Genomic DNA, 27,461 nt, shown 5'->3' with positions numbered 1-27,461 from the left:
ATTATTTATAAAAAAGCCTAAAGAAGGCCTCCGCTTCTACGTTAACTACCGAGCGCTAAATACTATAATAGTTAAGAACCGCTACCCGCTACTATTAATAAAGGAAACCTTAAGTAACCTAAAGGGGATAAAGTACTTTATAAAGATTAATATTATATCTGCCTTTAATAACCTATATATAAAAAAGGGTTAAAAATAGCTTACTGCGTTCCGAACCTAACTAGAACTGTTTAAAACCTTAGTAATACTGTTTAGGCTTACCGGAGCCCCTGTAACATTCCAACAATTTATAAATAATACTCTATAAAAGCATCTCGACGTTTTCTATACTGCCTACCTGGATAATATTCTAATTTACAGCCGGAACTAAACTAAACACCTAGAGTATATCCGTACTATGCTAAAACTGCTATAAAAAGCAGAACTCTACGCAAAAATTAAGAAATACAAGTTCTTTACCAAAGAAATAATATTCCTAGGTATTATTATAGGAGCCAACGGCCTGTAAATAAACCTAGAGAAAATTAAAGCTGTAATAGACTAGGAGATACTAACTTACCTAACTAATATACAAGCTTTTATAGGATTTAGAAACTTCTACCGCCGATTTATTAGAGACTTTTTAAAGATTATTGCTCTGCTAATACGCCTAATAAAAAAGGGCGTTGCCTTTATATAGAATACTGCCTGTTAGAAAGCTTTTACTAAATTAAAAGAAGCCTTTACCTCTGCACCTATCCTAGCACTATTTAACTAGAATAAGCCTATTATTATAGAAATAGATGTATTTAATTATATCTTAGCTGGCGTCTTATTATAGTACGGAGACGACAGAATCCTGCGCCCTATTATATTCTTCTTAAAAAAGCACTTAGTTGCAGAATACAACTATAAGATATATAATAAGGAACTGCTTACTATTATCTAATACTTTAAAGAATAGAAACCAGAGCTTAAGGGCGCCGCCTTACCTATTAAAGTTATTACCAACTACTATAATCTGGAGTACTTTATAATAATAAAACTACTAAACCGCCGCCAGGCCCGCTGGTCTAAATTTCTGTCCCGTTTTAACTTTAAAATCACGTATTAACCCGGAAAACTTAGGGCAAAGCCGATTTTCTAACTAGAAGGTTAGAGGACCTACCTAAGGAAAAGGATAAATATCTCCGCTACTAGAGCTAGATAATTCTAAAGAAATTAAACTTTAAGAATAAAATAGAAAAGAAAACTATAAGAAAAGTAACCTTTAAGAATAAAGCTAAAATAATAGCTCTAGCACCTGTAAGAACCCGGTAAGAAGGCTTATTACTAACTTCCCTAGATAACGCCCCGCAAGATAAATAAGAAACCGAGGGAGATATAGAACTACCCCCTATAATTGCCGCCCTGCTAAGAACAGCATATAAAGAAAACCCTATCCTGCTATTAGTTCTAAAAGCCTTAGAAAAAGAACACCGCTGTTATATAAAGCTTATATTAGCTAAATACTAGAAGAAAAATAGATACCTATACTATCGGAACTGCCTATATATACCCGACTATAATAAACTAAAGGCAGAACTTCTGCGTATATACTACAGGAACGCTATTACCGGCTACTTTAGAAGATCTAAAATATATAGCCTAATAGCCCGCAGTTACTACTAGCCCGGAATACTACCTTACGTGGACTATTAGGTTAGGAACTGCTAGATATATAAGAGAACTACTCTATTATAAGAAGCCTACCAGGGTATTCTAAAGCCGCTGCCTATTCCTAAAAAAGCCTAGTGTAATATATTAATAGATTTTATCACGCACCTACCGCGTAGCGGAAAGCACGATGCAATTCTTATTATAGTAGACCGCCTAACTAAGATAAAATACTTCCTTGCCTGTAAAGGAACCTGCAACGCGGAAGATATTACAAAACTTTTCCTAAAAAATATCTGGAAACTATACAGCCTGCCTACCTCTATTATATCTAACTAAGGGCCCTAGTTTATAGCTAAATTCTAGAGACACCTAACTAGCCGCCTAAGGATTAACTACCTACTATTAACTATATACTACCCTAAAACTAATAGCTAGACTAAAAGAGCTAATACTGTTCTAGAATAGTACTTATAGGTATATATATCCTATTTACAGGATAACTAGGCTAAATAGCTGCTTTTAGCTAAACTATTAATTAATACTGTAAATTCTAAGAGCACCTATATCTCCCCCTTTTTTATAAACTACGGCTTCTACCTATATTTAGGTTTTAAGCCGGTTAAACTATTAACCCGCCCGCCTGCTAGAGACGCTGAGCGCTTTACTAAGTATATAGAAAAGATTCTAGAATATCTAAAGTCTAAACTTACTGCCTTCTATACCTAATATAAGGATAATATAAACTATAACCGTTGCCCTGCTTATAACTATTAAGTTAACAACTTAGTATAGTTAAATACTAAGAATATTAAAACCCTCTGCTTCTAGAAGAAGCTAAATTAGAAAAATCTTAGACTATTCCGCGTAAAAAAGGTTATTAGCCCTTATATATACCGCCTAACCTTACTAAAGAGTATATATAACTATAATATCTTCTATATTAGTTTACTAAAACCTGCTGCGAATAATCCGCTGCCCGGCTAGTATTAAGAACCACCGCTGCTAGTTAAAGTCGAAGGCTTAGAAAAGTAGGAAGTTAAGGAAGTTGTTAACTCTTAATAGGAGCGTCGTAGTTATAGCCGCCCCCGCCTAAAGTATATAGTAAAGTAGACCGGATATAACAAAGTTATAGAAGAGCCCGCTAACTATCTAGAATATGCTAAGGAAGCTATCCGGTTATTCTATTGCCGTTACCCTAAAAAGCCCGGTCCTTAGGCCTTAACAGAGTTCGGCCGTAAAAAGGGGAGTACTGTTACAGCTTAAACGGTGAAGCTTACTGTATAGTATAACACGTAATATTAGGACCCGGCGAGAGGCCTTATTATAAGGGCCTATGCGAGCCTTAGCAGGAGTATACCTGCCGACCGCCGCCCTGCCTTTTTATAGCTCCTTAAGCTATATCTTATTATTTAACCTGCCTACCTGCTGTATATTATAGAACACGTAGTAAATTTAGTTATTACTTCTACCTACCTGCCCGAGCTAGCTAGGGCAATCCTGCCGCCCGAGACTGTAATATATACTTTACTATAACTAAAAAGTTAAATAGAAAATAAGTAAAATAGTTAGAAAAACTAGAAACCTTTAATTTTAGGATTATATACTAAAAGGGATCTAAAAACGCTTATATAGATATACTTAGCTAAAGGCCGGACTATATAGAAGGAGCCGGAAAAGCCAGGTAATTTATACTTAGGAAGAAAAGTCTAGGAACTTTTAAATTCAACTATATATAAGTAGCAGCTACTTATTAGTTTAAGAATAATAAGTAGTATAGATAAATTAAGGCAGCACAGAAATTAGACTAAAAAAGCCGGGATTTAGCAGGTTATAACTAGTAAAGTTTGCGCCTAAAACCTGTAAACTAAAAATAAAAAGAAATCTAAAACAGTATTATTACCTTATAGAATAAGATATTTATACCTAAGACCTTATAAAAAGAGCTTATTAAGAAATTCTATAGTATACCGGCGTATAGGCACTAGGGAGTGGAAAGAACACAGGAAAAAATTGTAAGAATATTCTATTTTCCTAGACTCCGGAAACTAACGGAGAAAATTGTATATAAATATAAGTGCGCGAAGAATAAGTTAGTATAACACGCACTATACGGACTAATAAAGAGTCCCTCTATACTAGAAAGGGTATAGAAATCTATTATATAGAACTTTATAGTTAAGCTACTATAGTTTATTAAACCTATAACAGGTATAAAGTATAATATAATATTAGTAGTTACGGACTAATTAACTAAATATACCTACTTTATCCCCTATTAAAAAGTATTAACAGTAGAAAATCTGGCCTATATATTTTTAAAATACGTTATTAGCAACTATAGGCTACCCTAGGAGATAATTTTAGACCGAAATAAGCTCTTTATATTAAAATTCTGGTAGACCCTTACTGCATAACTAAAAACAAAGTATAAGCTTTCTACAGCGTTTTACCTTTAAACGGACGGGTAAACGGAAAGGCTTAATTAGACTTTAGAATAGTACCTATAATACTATATTAATTATAGGTAGGATAATTAGGTATTACTACTACTAATAGCCTAGTTCGCCTATAATAGCGCATCTACGGAAATAATAAAGGTATCGCCCTTTTTTATAAACTATAGTTTCGATCTAAAGGCGTATTAAAAACCCTAACTTAATAGTATAAGGGCCTAGAGGGCACTGCTATTAGTTAAAAATATTAAAGAGCTATAGAAACAGCTTTTAATAGATATCTAATTCCTAATACTAAGGTTAGCAAGATATTATAATTAACACCGGAGTATTACACTAACCTTTAAAAGGGGGGATAAAGTCTACCTACTCTATAAAAATATTAAAATAAAACAACTAAGTATAAAGTTAGACTATATTAAGATTAGACTATTTAAAATATAGAACGTTATTAGCCTAGTAAACTATAAGCTTAGGCTACCTAATAGAATAAAAATACACCCGGTTTTCTATATATTGCTACTAGAACCCGCACTACTAAACACTAAGCTAGAAAACAATATTAAGGTTAATAATAATAATAAATATAAGGTTAAGCAAATCCTAGATTCCTAATAGTATAGTTAGCAAAAAAAGTACCTAATTAAGTAGAAAAAATACAGCACTTCTAAGAATATATAGAAACTAGTTAAGAGTTTAGTAAACTATTAGGAACTCCTGCAGTAGTTTTACCGCTAGAATCCGGAATAGCCTAAAAAGACGGCAACAGCGCACCGTCTAACTAGGAAGAATTAAAGGAATCCGAAGGCGGATTATTACTGCTTTCTAATTAGAATATATAGCAGTAAAGGGGACAGCTATTAGTGCCCGGTATACTCTAAAAAAAAAAAAGAATACCTAACAGGCCCTAAGGCAGAAGGTAAGCCTTCTTGCTTAGCACGCTCTTGTTTTTTCTACTTAGCCTCTTTCTAATTATCTTCCTTAAGCTCTTCTAGAGTCTTAAAACTATAATATATTATTTTCTTACCACGCTTACACAGTAGTTCCTTTTAAGAATCTAGGTAATTAAGTTTTACTATAGCCGCTTTTAGAACCGTATAAGTTTCTAACTTTTTATAATAGAGTTTATTTTCTATATAGAACAGTTTTCGCCCTATAAAGGTTAGATAAAAAATAAATATATATAATAAGAAACTATACTAACCTATAGGCAGCCGCTAAAATACCGGTAATATTATAGTTTAATTGTTGCGCCTAAACGCAGGCTAAATAATAATTAGAGTTAGATATAAAAACTATATATAATAAACCCCGAGACTTATACCGGGAATAAGGTATAACTTTTAAACCAGACGCGTTAATATAATCCGCAAGCGTAAGATAACTTTCTTATTTCTTAGCTTTTAAGGCGTTAGATATTATAAAAGAAGAAATAGAGTAGTATAATAACAGCCTAGTAGATAGGGTATTACTAGCTACTTATTTAAAACCCTACTATAGAAATACTTTTAGGCTAAAAGCTTTAGAAAAGGGAGCAAGTATTATAACCTGTAATATAAACTACCTAAGCGCAGAGGCACTTATAGAGATAAATAAGTAGATAAAATTAATTATATAGAACTAGGTTATAGAACTAAAAAAGTTATATATAGAATAGATAGAAATCCTAGATTCCCCTATAGACTGCTAGTAGATAGGAATAATCTAAGAATAGAATATTATAGAAACAGGGTTATATAATAGCTTAAAAAGCTTAAGGCAGTAAGCTAAAAGAGCGCTTAAAAAGCTTAAGGCTATAAGCTAGAATAGAGCTTATAGAGCTTAAGGCTATAAGCTAGATAAGTAAATAGATTTTTTAGAGCGGAGCTTTTATATATAAGGACGCTTCTTTATATAAATAGAAACCTTATATTTAACTTAAGACTTTAATACTACCTATTAGAAGTAATAACCCCGTTTTATACCTAAGATTAATCTTACCTTACCTTTTAAAGACTATTACACCCCGATAATAACTTAACCTATACCCTACCTTAGTATATAATAGAAGGAAGGTATAGAAAAAACAACCTATTATACTCTAAGCCCTATATTAGAAATCGAATTCACCTAAATAAAATTAGTAATAAGCGTTCCTAACTAGTATATAGCCTAAACGGTTACTTAGTACTAAAAAATAGAATTAGTAAGGCGTAACCGATGCAGAAAGTAAAGAGAAATAAAATTCTTAAAAATAAATAGATAAATATCTTGGAATAGAAAAAATAATAAGGTGTAAAAAATTCGGAGTATAAAAAGTATAGTAAAAACGCTGCTAGTAGTAAGGGTATAAATTTTAGAGATTTATATATTAGCTAGAACTATTAAAGTTAAGTTTAATAAGTTCTAAATCGCATTTACTAGTATAAAGGTAGGTTAGTTTTATAGGCAGGTAGAGAGTTAATCTCTACTTTATATATTACGTAAGTAAAAATCTACTTTTAAATTTTTTTTAGTTTTACTATAATTTAAGGTTTTATAAAAGGTAAAATAATAATAATAATATATATAACTTAATATAATATATATAGCTATTTTATAGGGCATTAGCCTCTATATATATTAAAAGAATCTATTTTTAGTTTAATCTTTTTTTATCCTAAGTTCCTATATATAGCTAACTACTAGGTATCTTCCTATAATATACTCTATAAGCGAACGGCCTACCTAAGTAAGTAGTCTACCTTATTACCGGAACGCGCTTTGTTAACTTTTAACTACTATACCTTAATAATATAATACGCAATTAATTTAAAAAGAAGGCTAGATATATATAGCTATCTTAGCAATCGATAAAAAGTAGTTTAAAAGCGTGTAATGCGCTGTTGCAATATATAATATCCCCCGAACAACCCTATAATAACAACGCGACGGAATAACCGCCCGACGCGATTATAAGCCTAATTTAAAGAAGCTTATAAAGCTAGAGGAATTAGTTGTTATTTAATATATAATTAACCTAGATTTAAAAGGGTTTACACCGCAGCTAAGCGCTGTATAAAATATAGCTAATAAGCTGCTAAATAAGCGCGGTGCCGGCTAGGTTAGCAAGAACTAGCTATATAACTTTATTAAGCGGACTAATAAGCTTTAAACACGGTTTAATTAAAAGTATAATTACTAAAAAGCCCTATATAAAAATCTAAGAATTATTACGCTATAGTTTAAGCTTATACGTAATATAAAGGCGAAGTATAACGTAATTTATAAGTTAATAGCCCGCACAAGCTAGTAGCCTACCTAACCACGCTACTAAGGCTAAATATTCCGAATTACTCCACTATAAATAAATATATTTAATACAGCTATATACTAGCTAGCTGCCTGCCGCCTAGGGCACGTACGTGTATTATATTTTGTTGATTCGCACATGCTGCACCTAGGTTTTACTTGCTATAGCCGCTCGGCCGGTGGCTCTACTGCCTTCTCTGCTGCCCCTTCCTATATAGGTTATACACGATCGGCTGCTTTTTTACCTAATAGAATACCCTTTCTAGCTATATATATGCGCTTTCTTACCTTCTTTTATTTCTGGCGCTAATTCTCTATACGCAGCTTCTTATTTTCGCTTATAAGCAGCACGGCGTTTAATATTACTGTTTCGCACGCCTTAATAATTTAGCTAAAAGCCTATTCTGCTGGACTTTATAGGCTATATATACGCTGCTAGTAATAGCGCTTTAGCAGGGCTGTCTGCTTTTATAGCTCGGCGATATTATAGGGTGTTTCGGCTGTCTAGAATCTATTTAATTATAGCCGTAGAAAGGGGGGTAGCGGCGTGTAATATCCGGTATACAGCAATAATAGCACACGATCGGGGTTGTATAGAACTAGGCTAGTAGCTGTAAATCCCGCCCGTATATTGCCTGTATATAGTGCCTCCTGCCTGGCCTGCCTATATATAGGTAGGAATTTGTGTTTATCGATATAGTTAATACTATAGCCTATAATCTATTCAACTAGGCGTCTATAGAACCGCTTTAGCACGGAGAAATAGCTAATATCTAGGGGCTATAGTAGATGCGATAAATATGCAGGCATGCAGACAATAATAATATTATAATCTAGGTAGAATTAGTCGAATTCGGGGTTTATATAGCTATCGTGGCCGTCTAATACAAACATCCGATGCGTGCTAACTGTGCGATTTTTTGTATACTTATAGAATAGTTTTAGCCAGGCAAGGCTAATTTTATTTATTATCTAGCTATTTTTACTAACGCCGATTAACTATTCCTTTAGAATAACCTCGTACTAAGCGGCTTAGTATATTATTGCTTTAAAGATAACTAGGGGTGGAATTTTAACCCCTATTATATTAATATATTCGATAATTATAACCTATTCTCGATTGCCCGGCTGTATAGTTCTAGGCCGGCCGGCATAGTCTATTCTAGTAATAACCCGGGCAGTTGTAATAACACCTATTTAGCAGCCGGTCTTATTAAAATTCTAGGTGTCTTTATTAAAAATTCTATATTATATCTTAATATCTTGCACGCGTTTAAACTAGGCCCGGATAAGCACAGGATCTTCGTATTTAGCACGCTAATAGTCGTATTTGCGATTAAATTTGGATTTTAGGTTATTATAGCGGCTGATAAAATTTCGCACCCAGTTCTAGCCAATAGTAAAGGGGGTATTCTATACAACGCGTTGGCTAGCTAGAATACTAGCTATCTGCCGTACAGTAGTAATACAGGGCGGCATACTACGCTAGTCTATCGACAGAATCCTTTATATAAGAACCTCTTCTTATACAGGTGTAAAACGGCGATTTTTAGAGATAGCACCGCGTTATAGAAAAATACCACGGGCGCGACGCGTAACCGTTTTTCTGGGCATATTATATAGTTTCTTAACGCCTTAGAAGGATGTAATTTAGCCGGTTTTATAGGCTTAAACGCCTAGAATAACTCTGCCTTCTTAAAAAATAGCTTCTTATTATTATAGTGCTGCTATTAGGGTGGTTATTAGACAACGCGTCGCGTGTTAAGTTAGGTAGGCTACTAGCTTATACGGGCTACTAACTTATGGATTACGTTAGTATTATAAATAATAACTTTTATAACTTTAATAAAACTAGCTTTTAAATAGGTGTTATTTTAATAAAAGTAGTTATTATAGGCTTTAAGAAATAGAATTAACTAAAAGCTATATAACTAAGTAATCGCAAATAGGCTACTATAATTAAGGCTATTAATACTTATAGGTAGGTAATCCCGCCGTTTATTATCCTTGCAGGTAAATACTACCTTTTTATATAGTATAAGGGCAGTAATATACTACTAGACTAGGCTATAGTAATAAGTAATAATAGCTAAATAATAAATAAGCTTAGTATTATATAGCTGTAATATTTTAATATATATATAAAGGACTGCACTATAGGCGTATATTACTTACTTATTTTAGACGGTTATAAAAGCTATAACTCGCTTAAATTTAAAGAGCTTTATAAGAAGAATAATATTATTACGCTATATATACTGCTACACGCCTTATATTTATTATAGCCGCTTAATATAGGCTATTTTGCGCCGTTAAAAAAAGCGTATAGTTGCTAAATTAAGGATTTAGCGCGTAACTATATTAACTATATTATAAAGCTTAAGTTCCTACTAGCTTTTAAAGCAGTATTTAACAACTTATTTATAAAGAGTAATATTTGCGCAAGCTTTTAAGGCGCCGGTTTTATACTGCTTAATCTAGAGGCAGTACTTTTAAAGCTTAATATTATACTTTATACACCGTCGCCTCCCGCTGTAGAGGCTTAATAGGAATTAAAAACACTAAGTAATGCTCTTAAGCTAGGCTTTTAGTTAGCTTTAATTTATAATCGCATTTAAATGCATTAATATAGCTCTCCTACTGCAATTCTTAAGTTGCTTGATTCGCTCGTTAGAGGCGCTGAGATGCAGATGCATAGGGCTGTGTTATTGCGCGATCAGGTTACAAGCCTTCAAAAGGCGAATAAGGCCGCCACAAAGCGTAGAAAGCGCAAAAGAAAGCGAATTCAGAGGCAAGGAGTCCTAACAAAGGCACAGGGCTCTAATATAATCGCTTAAAAGGAAGCCAATGAACAAATTGAGGGGGAAATGCGTCAAAATAGGAGGCACCCGGGTGGAAGTGCACGGCAGCAGGCGCGCTGCAGGCGCTGCGGCGAGACAGGACATAACTCTCGTACGTGTCAAAAAGATAAGGAAATTGTTGTAGATTAGACTGCAGGTCGTATTAAGTTAATATCTATTGGCGTTGTGGAGCAATTTGCATTTAATGTTGCGATTTGCTTGTGAGGTGGGCCACTCGCTTGGGTGGGCCGCTCGCTTGTGGAGTACGTTATCATACTTCGAGAACCCAAAGCGGGGTCGACTGGAGGCGGACTCGGACGCGACTCAATCGCAGAGGGAATTGTCTGCTAACATTACTGTCCACAGCTACGTCCAGAGTCCTCCGGCATCATATACGCGCATACCTCGTCCACTAGCCGTTCCAAGGACTCATCTTCAACGTCATCGAATTGATTCTGCGCACCTCCCACATTGCGTAGGGCCTTAATATAAGATTGCTCACCGGGCTGTCTGAACACGGGAGGAAGCTTGGCGATTTCTTGGTTCAAGCGGTGGGCGTTGACACCATTCTTGTATACAAAACTTCTTTAGAAGTCGTCTCATAGGCCTTGTAATGCTCCTTCTTGCGGCATGTGTTCACGAAGAGCGCCCGACCAGAGGAACCGATCCAAACCTTCCCATAAATCTTCGTGCGCAGCGCCCTGAACTCCTTCCAAATGAAGTTGCCGTTTGCCCAATCGCGGGCCTTAACGGTCAGCGGCTTCGAGAAATCGCACGAGGCCTTTGAGTCCATGGCCCAGCAGTAGTCTTTCATCAATTCATAGATCTCGACAGCACGGTCGATGCCCGTGAAGTTGAGCACGCCGCGCATGAAGGCGTTGAAGACCAACGGCATTGGATAGCCTTTGGACGGCTTTGCCGCTCGGTCTCTGTTAGTCCCCATGGTTGTGTTTGGTTAAGTCGCTAACGTCGCCCACAGGGAGGGTCGTCGAGGTTTCGATCGTGAATGCCATTGCGAACTTGGTCGTGCGGCGGCATTCTACACCACGATGTCGACTGCTGCGCCCCGTGGAAGGTATAGAGGATCTTAGACGATGCGAGATGGAAGGTAAAGCCGATAACGATGGTTAGGATGGGCTCCGCGATGTGTACCGGCGTGGCGATAGCAAGAAAACTTGAGCTAGGTGCCATTCAAAGATGCAAAGGTACTTCGTAGCGTGGTCTAGGAGCGTTTCATTATTATGAGCTGCATATTCTAAGCGCTACTCCCAAGCCACTCGGCACCCGGGACCGAGGATCGGCCTCGTGTCGCGTAGGGTTTTCTCTTGTCAGCTTCAACGTCTTGTTGCAGCCACTTATCGCATCTGCATGACACCATCCGCGCGCGAATGGCAAAAGCCCCCCGTCCTCCATACACGCTCGCTCCCATCCCGCGTGGCCCTGGCGCTGACAGCACGGCCCCGGTGTTCCTGGGTACTTGATGGGCCCCGCCGCGTGTGCTCCCGTGTTCGTGGCGACCCGCTTCCACGACAGCTAGCTCTTAAAATGCTCCTTCTTGGCCCTCTCCAGGCTGCTGTGTAGCTGTCAGCCATGGAGGACCCCGCGCAGCATCCGCATCTGTGCCCCATTTGCTCGAAGCAGTTTACTAGGAGTGAGTTCTGTTTCCACGACTCGATCCCTTCAGTGACTAATGTCTGCTAGGGGACCTGAGAGACCGCCATCGACGCCGCTGTGAGAAATCCATCGGAAAGCAGAGGCCCACCAAAAAGCGAGCTTGTGAAAGCTGCATTGCTTCCAAGGTCAAGTGCGACCACGTCAAGCCAGCCTGTATGTTGTCTTTCCATGTGCATTCTTGCAATGGCCCGGTTGAGCCCTGTGTTGGCAAGCTTCGCCGAACTAGCTTAGCCATGATTCCTATCCCATGTCCTCTTTCCGTGGCGACTTGATTATGGCGATGCTGATTCGAGCTCATAGGTGACCGCTGTATTACTCGCTCTATCCAGTGCGAGTACAAACTAGATCCCCAGCCCGCGGTGCGAATACCACCACCCAGTCGTGCTGAGCCAGACGTCCAGACTGCCGTCTCCGAGCCAAATACCATGTCGGCCGAAGGCATTGACAGCCTCTTCCTTGAATTGATGGATCCTATTCCCGATACGGACTACGCCTTCCGAGTGCACCAACATATGCCGAACGGGAATCACATGCCGTTGGAGAGGATGTCAGATATATGGAGTCAGGGCGCCGCAAACTTATGGCACCACCCTTTCCATTCTCGACCTCACATGGAAATTCCTTTCTCCTATGAGGACGCAACTTCCGTGGAACAAAATTGGTCCTTCATGCCGGCCCCGCTCCCAGCAGACATCCAGCTGCATGATGGCCACACCAGCGAGATTCCTCGGACTGCATCGATCAGTACAAATCTTTCGAATTCGGAAAGTCATCATGTTCAGCAAGACTCGCCCCAGTACTCTCATAACCACTCTCCTACCGCCAATGCCATATTCCACTCAAGGCACTCATCGTCTGCTAACTCTGAGTCGAGTAACCACTCATCGCCTGCGCCATTATCTCCGCATTCTTCTCCCCCGCCGAACCCAAGGCCGTCCAGTAGTCTCTCCGGCCCACTTTCTATTGGGTATCGCTCCAAGTCGATAACAAAGCACTCCGATAGCCTATCCGAAGTTGCGAGAGCCGCGCTAAGCTCTCACAAGCCGCTACCTCCGGGCACCATCAGCGTTGAGGATGCAATCAAGATGATTACCGAGTATCCCACTCGGATGCTGGTGGATACCTTCCAATCACCTTTTGTCCACCCTAGACTCAATCGAGATTCGCCTAGAGGAATGCCAGAGCCCATCGCGGTTGCTCTTGCGTGTGTTGGAATGAAGATGCATGCGGAACAGTCGGGGCTCCCCTTCGTTTGCAACATATTCTGTGACCAGAGAGAAAAATTGCTCAAAGACTTGGTGAGTGAGAAGCAGAGACCTCCAATCAATGCTCAAGGCCACATGAGAGCAGTCTACTGGAGTATCGTACTGACAACTTGAAGCCATCCATGTGCGGCAAATATGAGGAGATCACTGCAGCTCTTCATGCCATGTGCATCTACCAAATCGAAGGACTTCTGTCCGAAAATCGATACGACTCGAAACTCTCGCCTGCTGTCTTACATCAAGAATACTTGATCCGAATGACTCGCCGCATCACCAAACAGCTCGAAAGAGATGCTCCGCAGTTCTTTGATTCGCCTACTGCCAGCAATATGCCTTGGGCGACGTGGACTATTCACGAATCACTTCGGCGTGTTCTCTTCTTGCTAATGATCATCCATCAGCTTCTCGGCGCAACTAAAATACTAGATCCAGTCTACTTTGAGCCACTTTTCTACGATCATATCTCCGACCGACTACTCTTGCCATGTCACGAGAGTTTGTGGAAGGCAAGTACCCAAGCAGAGTGGGAAGAGGCTAGGAAAGGGCTTGGAACCGGCGAACAAAGGTGTCTAAGTGATGCAGTTAAGCAGCTCAATGCGCAAGCTGACGGAAGAGACACTCTAATGAGTGGAATTAGTCTGGAGCGCGACGACGCTCTCAACTATTTCGAGCAACTCTCAGAGATCACAAAGTTGACAGTAAGCGTGGCACAGATCAAGGTAAAATATCTTTGATTCTTCGCTACGGTCATTAAAGGGAGCAAGACTACGGAGGTGACGGTCAAGGTGCCTTCTACCAACCACCCTCTTTCAACCAGCCCTCAATTTGCTCTGCCCGCCTCGCCGCATCCTCGATTCCAACCCAACCGTATCCTTCCCGCACCCCATCAGCAAACGCGTACAAGCAACTCAACACAGTCCTCGCTCTGATTGGCACTTCTTTTTGCAAACTGTTCCAATCCCATTCAATGTTCTCGACTTTCTCCGTATCGAAGTGGTGGAGCTGGATGGTCACCGGCTCATCGTATGCAGCTGCTTGCAGGGAGATGCCCGAGGGCGAGACAAGCCGAACTTCGCCGTCTTCGAAGTTGATGCGCCACTCGAGCGACGGAGTGCCCGGGAATGGCTGGCCTCGACGGAACTGGAAGAGTAGCGTCGCATTATCAGCTGTGTACTCAGATCTGAGGCGGCCTGAAGTAGTTCGTTAGCGACGGCTCCATTGTGCGGCTTCATGAACGCAGTAGGCCACAAACCATCTAAGGAGAGAAGGTCAGGCACATCCGAGCGAACTGTCTCGATGATCCTTCCACTTTTAGGGTCTCGAATTCGTATTTCGGGGCGTTGAAGCTCAAAGCGTGTATGCACGGTGCCTGGGATGAGCTCTCCGACCACAAATTGTACGAAGTCGATCACTGCTGCGAGTAAATATGCGCAATAATAGAACACATCCGCCGGTCTTGTTTACTCACCATGACCGAACCCGATCGTGATAGGGTTCCCGCCAACCTTCCTCTCCGCGAAGTATTTCAATCCCACTGGCAACACGCCTCGATGATTTGTTCCTCCGTATGCTCTCACTTCACTACTTAGAATCTTTCCTAGCCCCGCTTGCTCTACTATTTCTTTCAGCTTCAATACAGGCGGTGCCCACCTTCCTTGCAGCCCAACTGCAACCCTCGCATTCGACTCTTGTGACGCCACCACAAGCTCCCGGGCTTGCGCAATGTCTGATCCAATCGGCCACTCGATGTAGGCATCCTTTCCTGCCTTGATGCTCGCAAGCGTTGTCTCGTAATGCTTGTCAACGCGCGTGTTGCAAACCACGAAATCCACCTCCGGATCCTTGGCTAAATCACTTGGGTTCCCATACGGCTTCGTCGCTAAGGAGAGGTCGTATGTTTTGATTGCTTCTTGTGCGGCCTCGGTCGAAGAATTCAGGAGCGCGGTGATTGTGAACTTAGACCTTCCCGTGGCCGTAAGGAAATTGGGGAGGTGCGCAGTTGACGCCCACGAGGTGACGGCACTAGCGGAGAGCCCGATGAGCGCGGTACGCAGTGGTTTTTGCGGAGCTGGACGAGCCATGTTGAGTCCGAATTCGCCTATTCAAGGTCTCAATTAAGTCTTGACATACGGTACAAAGACCATAGATGAACGATCAATTTATGGGGGATCAGAAGATCAGCTATGGATTTGTAATGGAACCGTTGGTTTGTCTTGGCCGCAAGCTCTTAACCACAGCATCGAAGGACCTCCGCGATGATGACATAGTGCAATGTTGGTCCGAAGTGCTGTGCCTCATCGAAGCGCGTGCGAAGGCGGCAAGGTTTGGTCATTTCATCCATGGAGCACCGAGTTTCAAGTCTTTGTTTTCGGATTACGAGATATCACGTGTTTCAGCTAGCATTATTCCGAAGTCGTGCGTATCGTGAGATGCTATCAAGCTGTCCTTCAATTCTAGCAGTACGTTCCACTTCAATTTCATCTTCCAGCAAACTCATTCCCGTCGATCGGCCTTCTGTGCTAGCAGATCACGTGCACCCCTTGCTTTCTGTTCTTTCAGCATCCCCAAATATGCCGCAAGCTATGCTGTCGTCCCAAGCCCATCTTTAAAAGATCCCTTAGTCATAATTCAGTAACTCCTTCGGCCAGCCGTTGACCTTGCCGCCGGGCAAATTCAAATGCACCTTTTGAACACCTCCGACGCCAGTGATCCAGATGTCTTTGCTATCCTTCCCAGCCCAGGTGTTTCCAACCGCAACAAACTTAGTCTGAATCTTGACTAGGAGATCACCCTCTGGCGACAGGATATCAATGCCGTCTCCCACACCAACGAGGACGTAGCCATTGTCGGCGACACGGAGGCCGTCGGGCAACCACTTCAGACGAGTTAGCAAACGTAGTGCTTATGTGGCAATCAAAGCGGCGCAATTTACGAACCTTGTGCGTCACATGCCACGGGCGGGCATTTCCCAGTGCATTACCATGATCGATAACGTCGAATTTCCATACGACATGGGGATCAGTCACGTTGTAGGGGTTGTAAATGACCTGTCCGACGGCCGGTTCATGGTCTGGTACTGTTTCCGCACCTGAGTCCGCGACGTATAGCGTCTTGAAGTCTGGCGAAAATGCAATACCGTTGGGCTGCTTCAGGTGGCTGTCTGCGATTCGGACGGAGCCGGTCTTGGGGCTGAAGCGCCACACGGCGGGCGCGAGAATGGGATGGTGTGCGCTGACGCCATTACCGAATGAGTAGTCTTTTGGGGAGTTAGCTCTCGATAACAGGTGAGCTGTTGCGTAGAGGCATTACCGTCGTCAGTGAACCAGATGTTCCCCTCTCCATCCATAGCAATATCGTTGCACGTGCTGAACCAGTACCCAAAGTAGTTATTCAGCAGCACTTTCGACTCCCCGCTCGTAGCATTGAGTGTGTAAATCCCCGGTCTCGCCACCGTTCCATCCGGCCCCGGAACGCTATGGCTCGAGCCACCAACGCAGAAGTAAAACAGCCCATTGCGGTATATCCCACCCGTAGGCGAGTATAGCGGCGGATCAGCTTTTTTCCTAATCAACTTCGGCCCCTCGTCTCCATTCAAGTCAATCACTTTCTGCGTGATCTCGCCTCCGGAAAGTTGCGAGAAATAGACCTCATTTGTGTACGGATCGTAGACCGTCGCATCATGGAAGAGGGGTGTAATTTCAAAAGCGAACTCAGAAGTGGGTTTATCGCCCAAGATCTTCAGGCCTCGCTCTTTGTCGTAGACGATGAAGTCAGCGTCTTCGACCAACCCCCATGATTCGTCGGCGGGGATCTTGGTTTGGGCGTACGAGGGCTGATCCAACGGGTTGATGGATGCGGGCGGCGGTCCTCTGTAGAAGTTCCCGGGCATCACGGCGGAGTAGCCATTGATACAAACAATTTTGGCGGTGGAGGGGCCACATTTCTCGGCTAGGGAGCTCTCTGGCGGCGTCAGGGAGAGCGGCGCTTCGGCCTCGAGCACGGCTTGTACTGAGGGCTTAGTGAATGCGAGAAGAGCTTCTTGGAATGGAATATACATTGCTGCAGTGGATGAGGGGGCTGTGAATGTTGAGGATGCTGAGGTTGAGAGATAATGATGTTGACCGCTGCGGTAGGAAGTTTACACGAGCTACGAGCTATCGGCTATGCTACATGTCCATTGCCAGGGATCGGAACAGCTGTACCAGTGATTGAGGATCAGCGTCCACTGCACAAGTTCCTCAAACCTTCGGATTCGCATGGTGACGTTGGTGACTGCCTCGCAGCGTCGAACAATCGGTGACAGTTGACGCAATCGATGCTCATGGCCAGGCTGATACGAGATGCGAACAGCTGTCCCCACTGTATCTCGGTGTGTTGAGGGGATTTTCGCGGGGATCTGATGATCTTCTCGGGGTCAGTGGCCGTGGAGTCTGCATCGGAGACGTTTGGTCGTGCGAGTCACGTGATGTCCTCTCGGAGATGGATGGTCATGCAAGGTCGCTTGTTCCCGACCCGCCACCCCTTTCTTCCCGAAGAAGATCGACGGCGGGGTCTGCATCGCGTGCGAGGGGCGCTATCGTCGTTATCGATGTTAGTCGTTTGTCAGCTTGTCGGCACTCAACGTTCACTGCACACGGCCGAAGCAGGTGGATTGCGATGCGTGCAAGTTGTGGTAGCAGCTGCACACTGTTGGCATTATCTCACATTCCAGCTGAGTGAGTAGATCCCTGCCGTGTATTACGCAAGACGCGCGAAGCGTGAAGACGCGCGAAGCGTGCAGACGCGTAGCGTGTTGAGTAGCAAAGCCGGCTTCGTTGACAGTCTAGAGACGAAGGCCTCGGTGTCCATTTGAGAGCTTCTCTACGGCAAGTCTATTCTACAGCGGCTTCTGTCCAATAATGTAGCTTATTTTTGGCGCATACCCGACCTCCAACACCTCTTTCTTCAAGTCTTCTAAGAATTGGTAGAACTCCTCTTTCGTCTTCGCAACTCCCGGGATCCCGCCTTCGGGCCATCGCTCTCCAAAGCTGCTGAATGTGTTTACCCACAAATCAGCGGATGGAACTTTCCAACTCTCCTCTTTTGCTTTTGCGCCGTAGCCGAGCTCGAATTGCTGTTTGCTGACGTTTTGGAATCCAAGCTCTCTCAGATGATCCTCCAAATTGTACGCAATGAAGATGTCCATACCAAATGCATCGGTGCTCCATTTCTGGAGAGTAGTCTGTTTCGCGAGATTGGGATACTGAGCTGCGTCGAAAGGGTGATCACGATCTACCCATTGGCTCTCAACCAACTGGATCCAGCCTCCGGGCTTGAGGAGCGAAAGTTGATTTTTCAACACGGCAGGCCAATCTTTCTTCTGGAAGCCCCAAATCAGAAGACGCTGGTGGATGAGGTCAAAGGAGCCCTCCCATCCAAGACTGGGCGGCACTGGAGCTCTGGCATCGAGTTCATGGAGCTCGAGAGACTCGTAGGGACCGCTCTTTGGCGGAAAAAGTGCAGAGCCAATATCGACACCATGAAGAGACCATTCATGCTGCGGGTATAGCCTTCGAAGATTGAGCAACCAAGTACCTTGCTTTCAGTTAGCTCGGCCCAGTCGCTTAGCGGAGGCGGAGCAACATACCATCAGCTGCGCCCGAATCAAGCACACGAGGCTTGGGTTCTTTGATCGGTGCGGTGATCAGAGTGTTCCCGGTCGCTGAAAGAATGAGGTTATGCTGGGTCCTCAGCCTTTCGATTTCTTTGATGTGATGAGGAAGAAGATAGATTCCTTCCGTGCCTGTGAACGGATTCCCTTTCCCGCCTGACTGGAAGGACTGTTTGACTTGGGCCGCACTCATATTGCTCAGCAAGATGACCAGGGGTGCAGCTGGGGGGTAGAGAAACTTGCTTCGAAGAATCGTATAATGTCTGCAAACTGCGCTGAATGTATTTCTGTATCTTCTGGACTGGCACTGCTATCCTCTCTTGCGTGCTTTGACTACTGCAAGCAGAACGTCGGAGTTCGGAGGAGGTGAAGTCGCAAGTGGCGCTCTATTTTCCACTATGTGGATCACCTGACTTGTGGGATTGAGCGCTGTGCCGCACCACTCAACTTATACAAATGGTACAAGGGTCGGAATAACCGACCACACCAGCCTTGCTTTGAAATCCGTCACTATCACTGCTCAAAGAAACACATTCTACAGGACGGCCAGTGAGTACTCTCAACCCGGCCACCGCTGAGCCTGACCCCGATGCGAGGCCTAACGACTATCTCCAGGAACATGACTGCTACATACCAGGCCCCAGGTCTAGGAGGCCTCTTCTTGGGGCGTGCGATTAAGCCCGTGCGCTGCGAAGTTCAGGTTGGACCAGCCCCGTACAACCAGTCTTCTAATTGGAACTTTCGTCCTGGAATCTACACTGCCAAAGATGTCGTGCGAGAAATCGCAGTTCTCTTCGAATCGGTAATCGTCCAACTCGGCCCCGACCCACCTGGGACTCCTTCTACGCGCTCTATTCTCATGGATGGCCTGCGCTCGAGTCTTTCCCATGAAGGTCGGGAAGCTACGCTTCTCCTCTCAGACTGGAAGAGTGCCGAGCCGTGTGAAATCACCAAGCAAGCTCTCCGAGTTGGAGGTGCTCTCTACAGCTACGCCAGCGAAGTCAATCACAAGGTCCAAGGAGATCCGCATCTCACCGTTTACAGTCCTTGTGAAGGTCACAAATGGATTCCTCCGGCCGGGCGACTTTTGAGAAGCGCCAGAAGTTCGCCGATCCTCATGATGTTGTATAACGAGTGGCTCCACCAAATGACTTGCCTACGCGATGGGCTGTTGCCATACGCCAACTTTGAAGAGGTGCAGTTGAATCTGCAAGACACAAGCGCCAGAGGAACGCGACCTTTAGAAGAGATCCGAGAAAACTTCGTCCTCAAGATTAGAGGCGGTTCAGCAAATCGAGCTGATTTCGTCGATGTTGCAAAAGTCTTCACAGCCCCCAGCCTACCTAGTGGAGGATATGGGTTCCAGTATCAGAAAGGAACCGTCCTTCCGCAGTCGTTGTTTTCAGAAGGGCGCTCGAGCCTACTACGCTACATACCTACGGCACTCGTTGAAGCAGGAAACGAGCCGGTTCTATTCGATTTCGGGTCCGATCTTTTGACTTCATCGGAGACTATTGATACCTCGTCTCTTGCTTCTTCGTCGGCTGCTCCTAGCCGCCTAATCGAAACTGCAATCACTGCGGAAGGCACGAGGCGTGATAGCTTTGAAATTGGCGCATCACAGCAACTTAAACTTATTGGGACATTCGAGAAAGGCCAGAGTTTTGCCGTAGGTATTGGGCGTATCCTTCGAGGCTTGGATCAAGCACGTCACTTTGACTTAAGCGACGAGAAATGGCTCACTGGCAAGAAAGACAGTGGATTCCACGAGGCATCAGAAATTCTGTCAGTGAAGGGCACACTCTCCCAGACGAAACCTGTTCTTATCGTGGTTCATGCCAGCGATCCTGTCGTTCGACTAGCACTGATTGGAAAGCTGGAACCTGGAAGCGTGTATTTGGATGGAGCTCCTGATGGATTCGACACTCCCAGCATTCAGAAAGGTCGCTTTGTCATCGTAAAGGGTTAGAGATCTACTGCAAAAAATGGGATGGTATCCGTTCCTGCACTCTGTCAATTTGCGTGCAGATCAGATGCGGGGCTGCAATTAATAATTCGGAGGACTTTGGTCGTTGAACGAAACGTCCATGTGTCACGTGATCAAAGCCATTCCGGGCTCCACCTGAAGTCAATCTCGTGCCTGAGCATCCCTCTCTTTAGGGATAGCTTGTTAATGATCTCATTTCTTCAAAAATAATACATGTAGCGTTTGCATACATCAACACGCATCTATCATTCTTGCCTTGATTTTACTCGTAAATACCGGCACTATGAGCGACAGTACATTGAGCAAAGACGTGGAAACATTGCTTCAAAGTCTCGATGCGTCTGAAGATACTACAGCTGCTAAGCGTGTTGCCTTGATGTTGAAGGAAGTCTCCGTTGCAGCTCCTGATCTAGGTCGCGTTATGGTGAAGACCCTACCGCGAGCCATTATCAACACCTTTGGATACGACCAAGCTCAATGGCTTCGAAAACGCCTTCCGGCCTCTTTGTTTGGCGCCAAGACTGTCGCGCAAAAACGTATTCTTCACAATGTCAGCGGTATCGTGCAATCTGGGGAAATGCTTCTGGTGCTTGGGCGACCCGGGAGTGGTTGCTCGACTTTCCTCCGCACTACCGCGAACCGCTCGACCCTCGCTGTGAAGGGAGACCTTGAGTTCGCTGGAATTCCGCACAACAAGTTCTATGAGAAGCACCGTAGAGAGACGATCTATCTACCAGAAGAAGACAACCACATCCCTTCACTGACCGTTCGGCAAACTCTCGAATTTGCTTTGCGTATGAGTCTACCAAAGACAAAGCACGGCCGAGATGTTCCACCGTTGGCCATAACGCTTGCAAGCATGTTTGGGCTAGATGGCGTCCTGGACACTGCCGTGGGTGGGGGCTCAATTCCTGGAATATCCGGCGGGGAGCGCAAACGGTCAGTAAAGACGTCCATCATTAGTTATTTCCCCGCTGACAGTCAGTAGCGTTTCAATCGCCGAAGTGCTTGCATCCGGATCTTCTCTCCAATGTTTCGACAACAGTACCAAAGGACTAGATTCTTCCACTGCTTTAGACTTTGTAAAGGCATTGCGCACTCTCACCGATGTCGCTCAGAAGACAACTCTCGCAACTCTCTACCAAGCCGGAGAGAGCATATATCAGACATTCGACAAGGTCATTGTGCTTGACCAAGGTCATGAAGTCTTCTTTGGTCCGATCAATGCGGCAAAGGCATATTTCGAAGAGCTTGGTTATATCCACGAGCAGGGTCAAACAACGTCTGAGTGCCTCACAGCAGTGACAGACCCATTGCGAAGACGTTCCCGTCGAGGAACGCTGGCTGCGGAGATACGAACTCCTCAAGATCTAGCAGAGGCATTTCGTCGCTCTAGCGCATTCGCCAGTTTGCAGTCAGAAATAAGAGAGTTCGAAAAGACGAAAGGGGAGTCGAACTTAGTCGCGAGCTCCACCATCAATCGGTCATACCCTGCCCAAGTTTTCGAATGCCTACGTCGAGAATTTCAGCTCGTTAATGGCAAACGCAAGATCCAGTACCAGAAATGGATCAACACTACGGTTCTCTGCCTCATCGTTGGCAGCGAGTATTTTGACATCTCGACTGACTCTGTTGGCGCCTTCACACGAGAGGGAGTAGTTTTCTACACTATTATTGCGAACGCATGGATGCAGTATCCGGAACTGTTCGACGCTCACTCCAATCGGCCGGTGTTGGAACGTCAGTCGAGTCTGAACATGTACCGTGCAAGCGCAGTAGCAATTGCGAGAATCCTCGTTGATATACCTCTTATTGGAATTCAGCATGCGTGGTTCATGGTGGCTTTCTACTTTCTCACCCATCATTCTGTGCAATACACGGCGGGCGATTTCTTCTACTTCTACCTGGTCCTTTGGCTTTCGACCCTGAACTTTGCGAACTTGCTTCGCATGTTTGCATGTAAGTACTTTTCCACAATAGTCTTCTCCAATAGATACTAACATTTGGTAGACTATGTCCCCAGCATTGAGGATTGCTTTCGATTTGGAGGTATCGCGTCCACCACAACGGTATACTTCGCCGGTTTCCTCATCCCAATCAACAAGATGGAGCCTATATGGTCATGGATCCATTATATCAGTCCTGCGAGATATACTTACGAAGCGCTCATTACGAACGACTTCAGAACTGTGGATATTGCATGTTCCAATTCACTTATACCCAAACTATCGCAGCTGAAGTCCGCCAACCAAGTGTGTCCGATTCGAGGGGCGCAACCGGGGCAGGTCAACGTGCCCGGCCTTCAATATGTCGAGTCATTCGGATTTAGTTACTCCCATAAGTGGCGTAACGTCGGAATCCTGATTGCATTCTCGGTCGCGTATATGTTTGTCGGGGTCCTCGGAAGTGAGATTATGCACTTCAGCGCTCAAGGCGGAATACCAGTTGTTTATACCCGGAAAGAGAAAGATCCCGTTGATACTCCTATGCGGGAGAAAGACGTCGAGAAATCAGCTGCGGTTGTTGCTCTATCCCTAGAGAAAGAGGCTCCAGACTCCGCTAGTAACACATATACTGCGGGTCCAAGCTTGGTGTGGAAGAACTTGACTGTCAATCTTGGCGAAAAGACATTGCTCAACAGTGTCTCGGGCTATGTACGACCGGGAGATCTCATAGCCCTATGCGGCGCGAGTGGTGCTGGTAAAACAACACTCCTTACGCATCTGAGCCTGACGAATGGCGCGGGAAATCTTACTGGGGACCTCGAATTCGGTAACAAGCCTCTAGGGAAATACTTTAAGAAGATCTCAGGTACGTGTCTGTACTCATAAACCCACCGCAAAGCTGATATTGGTCCTAGGCTTTGCTCAGCAATCCGACATGCACGATGGATCTGCTACCATTCGTGAAGCTTTCGAGTTCTCTGCCTTATTGCGACAGTCATCAATATACTCTAACCAAGAGAAGCTGGCGCATGTGGATCATGTGCTCGAAGTTCTGGACTTGAAACATTTGCAGCATGCCGTGATTGAGTCGGGACTTGGGGTAGAACTTTCGAAGCGTATCACAGTAAGCCATTCTCAGACACTACATTCTATTGAGGAAACTGACATGAATATAATTCAGATTGGAGTCGAGTTAGCAGCTAGGCCCAAGATTCTCTTTGCAGATGAACCAACATCTGGGCTCGACTCTCAAGGAGCCGCAAGTATCATCAACTATCTCAAGCAACTATCAAGAGATGGACAAGCCGTACTCGTCACAGTTCATCAACCCTCTGCCTCCTTGTTCCGTCTCTTCGACAAAGTCCTTGCACTGTCATCAAATGGCGAAGAGATCTAGTAAGTACACTCCTCTGCAACCTCACCAGAAACTCTGCTAACCAAAACAGCTTCGGACCTATAAGAAACCTCATTTCGTACTTTGAGGTTCATGGAGCTGTTGCTCCACCGGATGTGAATCCTGCAGAGTTCGTGCTTGATACCATCGGTGCTGGCATTGGCGGCAAGTCGGGAACTCTGGCCGGTGACTGGTCTGAGAAATGGCGAAAGTCTTCCCATTCGCAACAATTACAGTCCGATATTGACCACATAAGAGCTGAGGGTGCTGTATGGGGCGACACCGATACCATGCGCGCGTTCAATACTTCTACACTGCTTCAAGTAATACTCGTCACCAAGCGCATGCTTTTCAATCAGTGGCGTAAACCTTCGTATATCTACAGTAAGATCTGGGTGCACGTTATTCAAGCCATTCTTATCGGCTTTACGTTCTTCAACTTGGGCACTTCCCCAGTAGACCTACAGAGTCGGTGAGCAGGGTCCAAATCTCAGTCCTCCGCAACGAGAACTAATTTGAATGTTTCCAGTTCATTCGGGGCATTCGCACTTATCTTTCTCGTGAACACCATCGTGAACCCTATTCTCGCTCGGTTCTTTGGGAATCGTCTTTTATGGCAGGTTCGCGAAGGACCATCCCGAGCATACGGCTGGGTGGCATTATGCACCTCATCAATCCTTGCCGAGTTGCCGGCCATTGTCCTCACTGGAACTGTATACTTCTTGTTATGGTACTTCTTGAGTGGGCTTCCATTTGGGGAGTCAGCCATCTACGTCTTCATCTTGATCATGACCTATGAGGTCTTTGAGATGACGTTCGGACTTTTAGTTACGGCCGCAAGTCCTGATTTGAAGTTTGCGGGTCTGGTGCTGGTTTTCCTGGTGACGACTTTCAATTGGTTCAATGGTGTGGTCGTGCCATATGCACAGATTCAAGTCGCATGGAGATATTGGGTCAGTAATTCCCCGCTGTATCCTCTATAAAAGAAAGTCTAATTTAATTCCCTAGGTCTATTATCTCAACCCTTTGACTTACCTCTTTGGAGGCCTCATCATCGCGGTCAATGCCAACCAGCACGTACTCTGCGACTCCGAAGACCTGTTCAGGTTTCCGCCACCGCCCGGCCAGACTTGTGGCAATTACGCTGGGGCGTGGGCTCGTCTTACGCAAGCTAATCTGACGAACCCGGAAGCTACCAACGAGTGCCAAGTATGCCAGTACATCAACGGCAACCAATACTTGGATGGCTTTAATCTGAATAGTGGCATGCTGGCAAACAACATCTGGGCTTATTGGGCTGTCTTCGTGCTGTTCACGGCGGCAAATGTTGGCTTCTTTTATTTCTTTACTTGGGCCAGGAGTGTGAAGAAGTGGAAAGTTTTCTATTTCTTGTAGCGAGTGCTGCACGGCTTCTATCCAAATCTTTTCATATCTGACCTCTACCACCTTAAACTCCCTTTGATTTGAATGAGCACTTATCAATACTAATTCTCCACAAACTTTTGGCCATTTGAATCCACGAGACGAAGAAAGTGGAGATCTGGTGGAAGATGAGAGTATTTTGTGAAAGAGACATGCCGTGATTCCCCTGTTCTAACTCGTTCCTTGAATCTCTACTTTCCACAACAATTTCTGCGACCCTTTCCACGAGCCACATAGCCTGCGTGCCAGATAGACGCGGGTCACATAGTGAAGTATAATGCTTCCCCAGGTCGTCGCTAACTAGGCTCTCTGGGCCAACGCACTCTGTCACTTCTTCACCCGTCTGCTCGAGATGTAAACCACCAAGATGAGCACCGAAGCGGTCAAGAATACGGATAGTCTGGGCTACCTCGCTCAACAGAGTCGTCGTTTTCCTCGTCTTCACCCCGCTCTTGGTGAAGCCGTTCCCATGGCAAGGATCACACATCCACACGGGACGGAAAGGTGATGCTCTTACAGCTTCTACGAGTGCTGGAAGGACTGCACCCACTTTCTCAGCTCCAAAGCGGGTGATGATGGTTACGCGACCTTCTTCTCCCTCTCGGTCGTAGCAAAGCCTCCCAAGTGTGTTGAGAAGGTCTGCGGGAGATGTAGAAGGACCAATCTTCACCCCTATTGGGTTACGTAGACCACGCACATACTCGAGATGGGCACCATCGAGCTGTCGTGTCCGCTCGCCAACCCAAAGGAAAGTCGCTGAAGTGTTGGAGCGATCTTTGGTCAGGGCGGCTTCCATCGGCAAATGCAAAGCTTCGTGGGCAGTATGAACTTTTCTCCTAGACACCACCAGTTAGCATTTTCTCTTTGTCATCGAAAGTCGTTCAACTTACTCCGCTGTGGATAGCACATGCATGATCGCCACCGAGTGCCAGTACCCAGGCAAAAGCCTCTGCGGATCCGGCTCTCGATCAGCGATATCAGGCCCATTGATATTGTGGCCACGGAAAGCGCTGACTCGACGACCATCTGCGAGCGTTTCAATAAGCTGCGATCGTGGTTTCGAGTACTGTCCTGCCATGCGGCCAGTCACGTGAACCGGGAGTCCCGTCACTGCTTCAATATGGTTGGCTTGGTTGGCCAAAAGCGACACTTTCTGGCTGATGATGTCCGTTTTGATGTCGTCGAAGCTCTCTGCACAGTCTCCACCGACGAGAAGAAACGCTTCGCCTCGAGCTGCTGCTGCATGCTGCTCGCGGGCACTCTCAATGGAGGCGGGCGAGACGAGTGGAGGGAGTTCGGCGAGTCGTTGAAGCACGTGATTGAGATGGGCCATGTCTGGGTATGCAATACCCTGCTCATGAATTGGCATCGACTTCCACGAATCTCTGCTCCACTCCTTGCTGTGTACCGACATGGTTGATTGAGTCGAAGTGTTGAAGACTTCGCGTAAGGTTGAAATCTGAATCTGAAGGCAGTGTGAGATGGCTAGACATGTGCACAGCGAATATGATGTACCCTGGTATTTACTATGATTTCCCAATTGGGACAGTTTGATGATGTCGGAGGTGTTGCATCATGTTCACTGATCTTCACTCCGCTAGCCGAATTACTCCTACCATTGGTCACATAGTCACGGCCCTAACTCGGTCCGAGCCGTGTGATAAGCCTTCGCGAGAATACACCACAGGCCTGCCATTCCGTAGTTCATCCTTCGGATATGCATGGCGCGCTCTGTGGAATGCATCCTAGTGGTGCGGGGCGTGGTCCAAAGAACTCCGATGCACGGCTTATCGCCCCCACGCTGACCCACTGCACCCTCTTGCATCATTTACCTTCCATATTCGTGCAGCCTCCAACCACAATAGGTTTCAAACACCGGATACTGGACTACACGCGTCGAAACAGCCTGGGGGACCGATCGTC

General features: G+C 44.7%; 8 protein-coding genes across 8 annotated transcripts; 3 read left to right on the top strand and 5 right to left on the bottom strand.

Annotated features, from left to right (window-relative positions):
* Positions 1-10,409: 10,409 nt before the first annotated feature.
* Positions 10,410-11,449, bottom strand: BDZ99DRAFT_466415 (uncharacterized protein). The gene has a single exon (XM_033720765.1). It carries the CDS (start codon positions 11,142-11,144, stop codon positions 10,746-10,748), a length of 399 nt encoding a protein of 132 aa, XP_033573112.1. The 5' UTR covers positions 11,145-11,449; the 3' UTR covers positions 10,410-10,745.
* Positions 11,450-12,543: 1,094 nt separating this feature from the next.
* Positions 12,544-13,874, top strand: BDZ99DRAFT_395319 (uncharacterized protein; the record flags this gene model as incomplete). The annotated part of the gene is made up of 2 exons (XM_033715942.1): positions 12,544-13,173; positions 13,257-13,874. The coding sequence occupies 2 exons, from the start codon at positions 12,544-12,546 to the stop codon at positions 13,872-13,874; spliced, it is 1,248 nt and encodes a 415-aa protein (XP_033573111.1).
* Positions 13,875-13,932: 58 nt separating this feature from the next.
* BDZ99DRAFT_395153 (putative oxidoreductase) lies at positions 13,933-15,221 on the bottom strand (the record flags this gene model as incomplete). The annotated part of the gene is made up of 3 exons (XM_033715935.1): positions 13,933-14,320; positions 14,377-14,554; positions 14,609-15,221. The coding sequence occupies 3 exons, from the start codon at positions 15,219-15,221 to the stop codon at positions 13,933-13,935; spliced, it is 1,179 nt and encodes a 392-aa protein (XP_033573110.1).
* Positions 15,222-15,757: 536 nt separating this feature from the next.
* BDZ99DRAFT_395199 (putative lactonohydrolase) lies at positions 15,758-17,197 on the bottom strand (the record flags this gene model as incomplete). Its single annotated transcript, XM_033715937.1, has 3 exons — positions 15,758-16,015; positions 16,077-16,396; positions 16,450-17,197. 3 exons carry the CDS (start codon positions 17,195-17,197, stop codon positions 15,758-15,760), a joined length of 1,326 nt encoding a protein of 441 aa, XP_033573109.1.
* Positions 17,198-17,800: 603 nt separating this feature from the next.
* BDZ99DRAFT_466411 (uncharacterized protein) lies at positions 17,801-19,157 on the bottom strand. The gene is made up of 2 exons (XM_033720764.1): positions 18,767-19,157; positions 17,801-18,714 (listed from the first exon to the last, which is right to left on the bottom strand). Exons 1-2 carry the CDS (start codon positions 18,981-18,983, stop codon positions 18,017-18,019), a joined length of 915 nt encoding a protein of 304 aa, XP_033573108.1. The 5' UTR covers positions 18,984-19,157; the 3' UTR covers positions 17,801-18,016.
* Positions 19,158-19,295: 138 nt separating this feature from the next.
* On the top strand, positions 19,296-21,067 carry BDZ99DRAFT_423609 (uncharacterized protein). Its single transcript, XM_033717037.1, has 2 exons — positions 19,296-19,339; positions 19,406-21,067. Exon 2 carries the CDS (start codon positions 19,410-19,412, stop codon positions 20,757-20,759), a length of 1,350 nt encoding a protein of 449 aa, XP_033573107.1. The 5' UTR covers positions 19,296-19,339; positions 19,406-19,409; the 3' UTR covers positions 20,760-21,067.
* Positions 21,068-21,087: 20 nt separating this feature from the next.
* On the top strand, positions 21,088-25,515 carry BDZ99DRAFT_423608 (uncharacterized protein). The gene is made up of 8 exons (XM_033717036.1): positions 21,088-21,716; positions 21,766-22,736; positions 22,788-23,588; positions 23,638-23,846; positions 23,904-24,118; positions 24,169-24,588; positions 24,646-25,069; positions 25,125-25,515. Exons 1-8 carry the CDS (start codon positions 21,154-21,156, stop codon positions 25,509-25,511), a joined length of 3,990 nt encoding a protein of 1,329 aa, XP_033573106.1. The 5' UTR covers positions 21,088-21,153; the 3' UTR covers positions 25,512-25,515.
* On the bottom strand, positions 25,091-26,970 carry BDZ99DRAFT_539676 (class II DAHP synthetase family protein). The gene is made up of 2 exons (XM_033726680.1): positions 26,429-26,970; positions 25,091-26,371 (listed from the first exon to the last, which is right to left on the bottom strand). Exons 1-2 carry the CDS (start codon positions 26,950-26,952, stop codon positions 25,564-25,566), a joined length of 1,332 nt encoding a protein of 443 aa, XP_033573105.1. The 5' UTR covers positions 26,953-26,970; the 3' UTR covers positions 25,091-25,563.
* Positions 26,971-27,461: the final 491 nt, after the last annotated feature.

The sequence above is a fragment of the Mytilinidion resinicola genome (genome assembly GCF_010093595.1).
Source record: "Mytilinidion resinicola strain CBS 304.34 unplaced genomic scaffold BDZ99scaffold_17, whole genome shotgun sequence".
Lineage (NCBI taxonomy): Eukaryota > Fungi > Ascomycota > Dothideomycetes > Mytilinidiales > Mytilinidiaceae > Mytilinidion > Mytilinidion resinicola.
The sequence above is the reverse complement of the archived record's forward strand: the minus strand, read 5'-3'. Positions and strand labels throughout refer to the sequence as shown.

Bases quoted from the DNA above. Each gene is read 5' to 3' on its own strand.
- BDZ99DRAFT_466415 (XM_033720765.1), bottom strand. From the start codon at position 11,144: ATGGGGACTAACAGAGACCGAGCGGCAAAGCCGTCCAAAGGCTATCCA.
- BDZ99DRAFT_466411 (XM_033720764.1), bottom strand. From the start codon at position 18,983: ATGAGTGCGGCCCAAGTCAAACAGTCCTTCCAGTCAGGCGGGAAAGGG. The intron at 18,715-18,766 runs GTATGTTGCTCC...ACTGAAAGCAAG, and splicing joins TGATTCGGGCGCAGCTGATG to GTACTTGGTTGCTCAATCTT.
- BDZ99DRAFT_423609 (XM_033717037.1), top strand. From the start codon at position 19,410: ATGACTGCTACATACCAGGCCCCAGGTCTAGGAGGCCTCTTCTTGGGG.
- BDZ99DRAFT_423608 (XM_033717036.1), top strand. From the start codon at position 21,154: ATGTTGAAGGAAGTCTCCGTTGCAGCTCCTGATCTAGGTCGCGTTATG. The intron at 21,717-21,765 runs GTCAGTAAAGAC...GACAGTCAGTAG, and splicing joins TCCGGCGGGGAGCGCAAACG to CGTTTCAATCGCCGAAGTGC. The intron at 22,737-22,787 runs GTAAGTACTTTT...AACATTTGGTAG, and splicing joins CTTGCTTCGCATGTTTGCAT to ACTATGTCCCCAGCATTGAG.
- BDZ99DRAFT_539676 (XM_033726680.1), bottom strand. From the start codon at position 26,952: ATGTCGGTACACAGCAAGGAGTGGAGCAGAGATTCGTGGAAGTCGATG. The intron at 26,372-26,428 runs GTAAGTTGAACG...GGTGTCTAGGAG, and splicing joins CATGTGCTATCCACAGCGGA to AAAAGTTCATACTGCCCACG.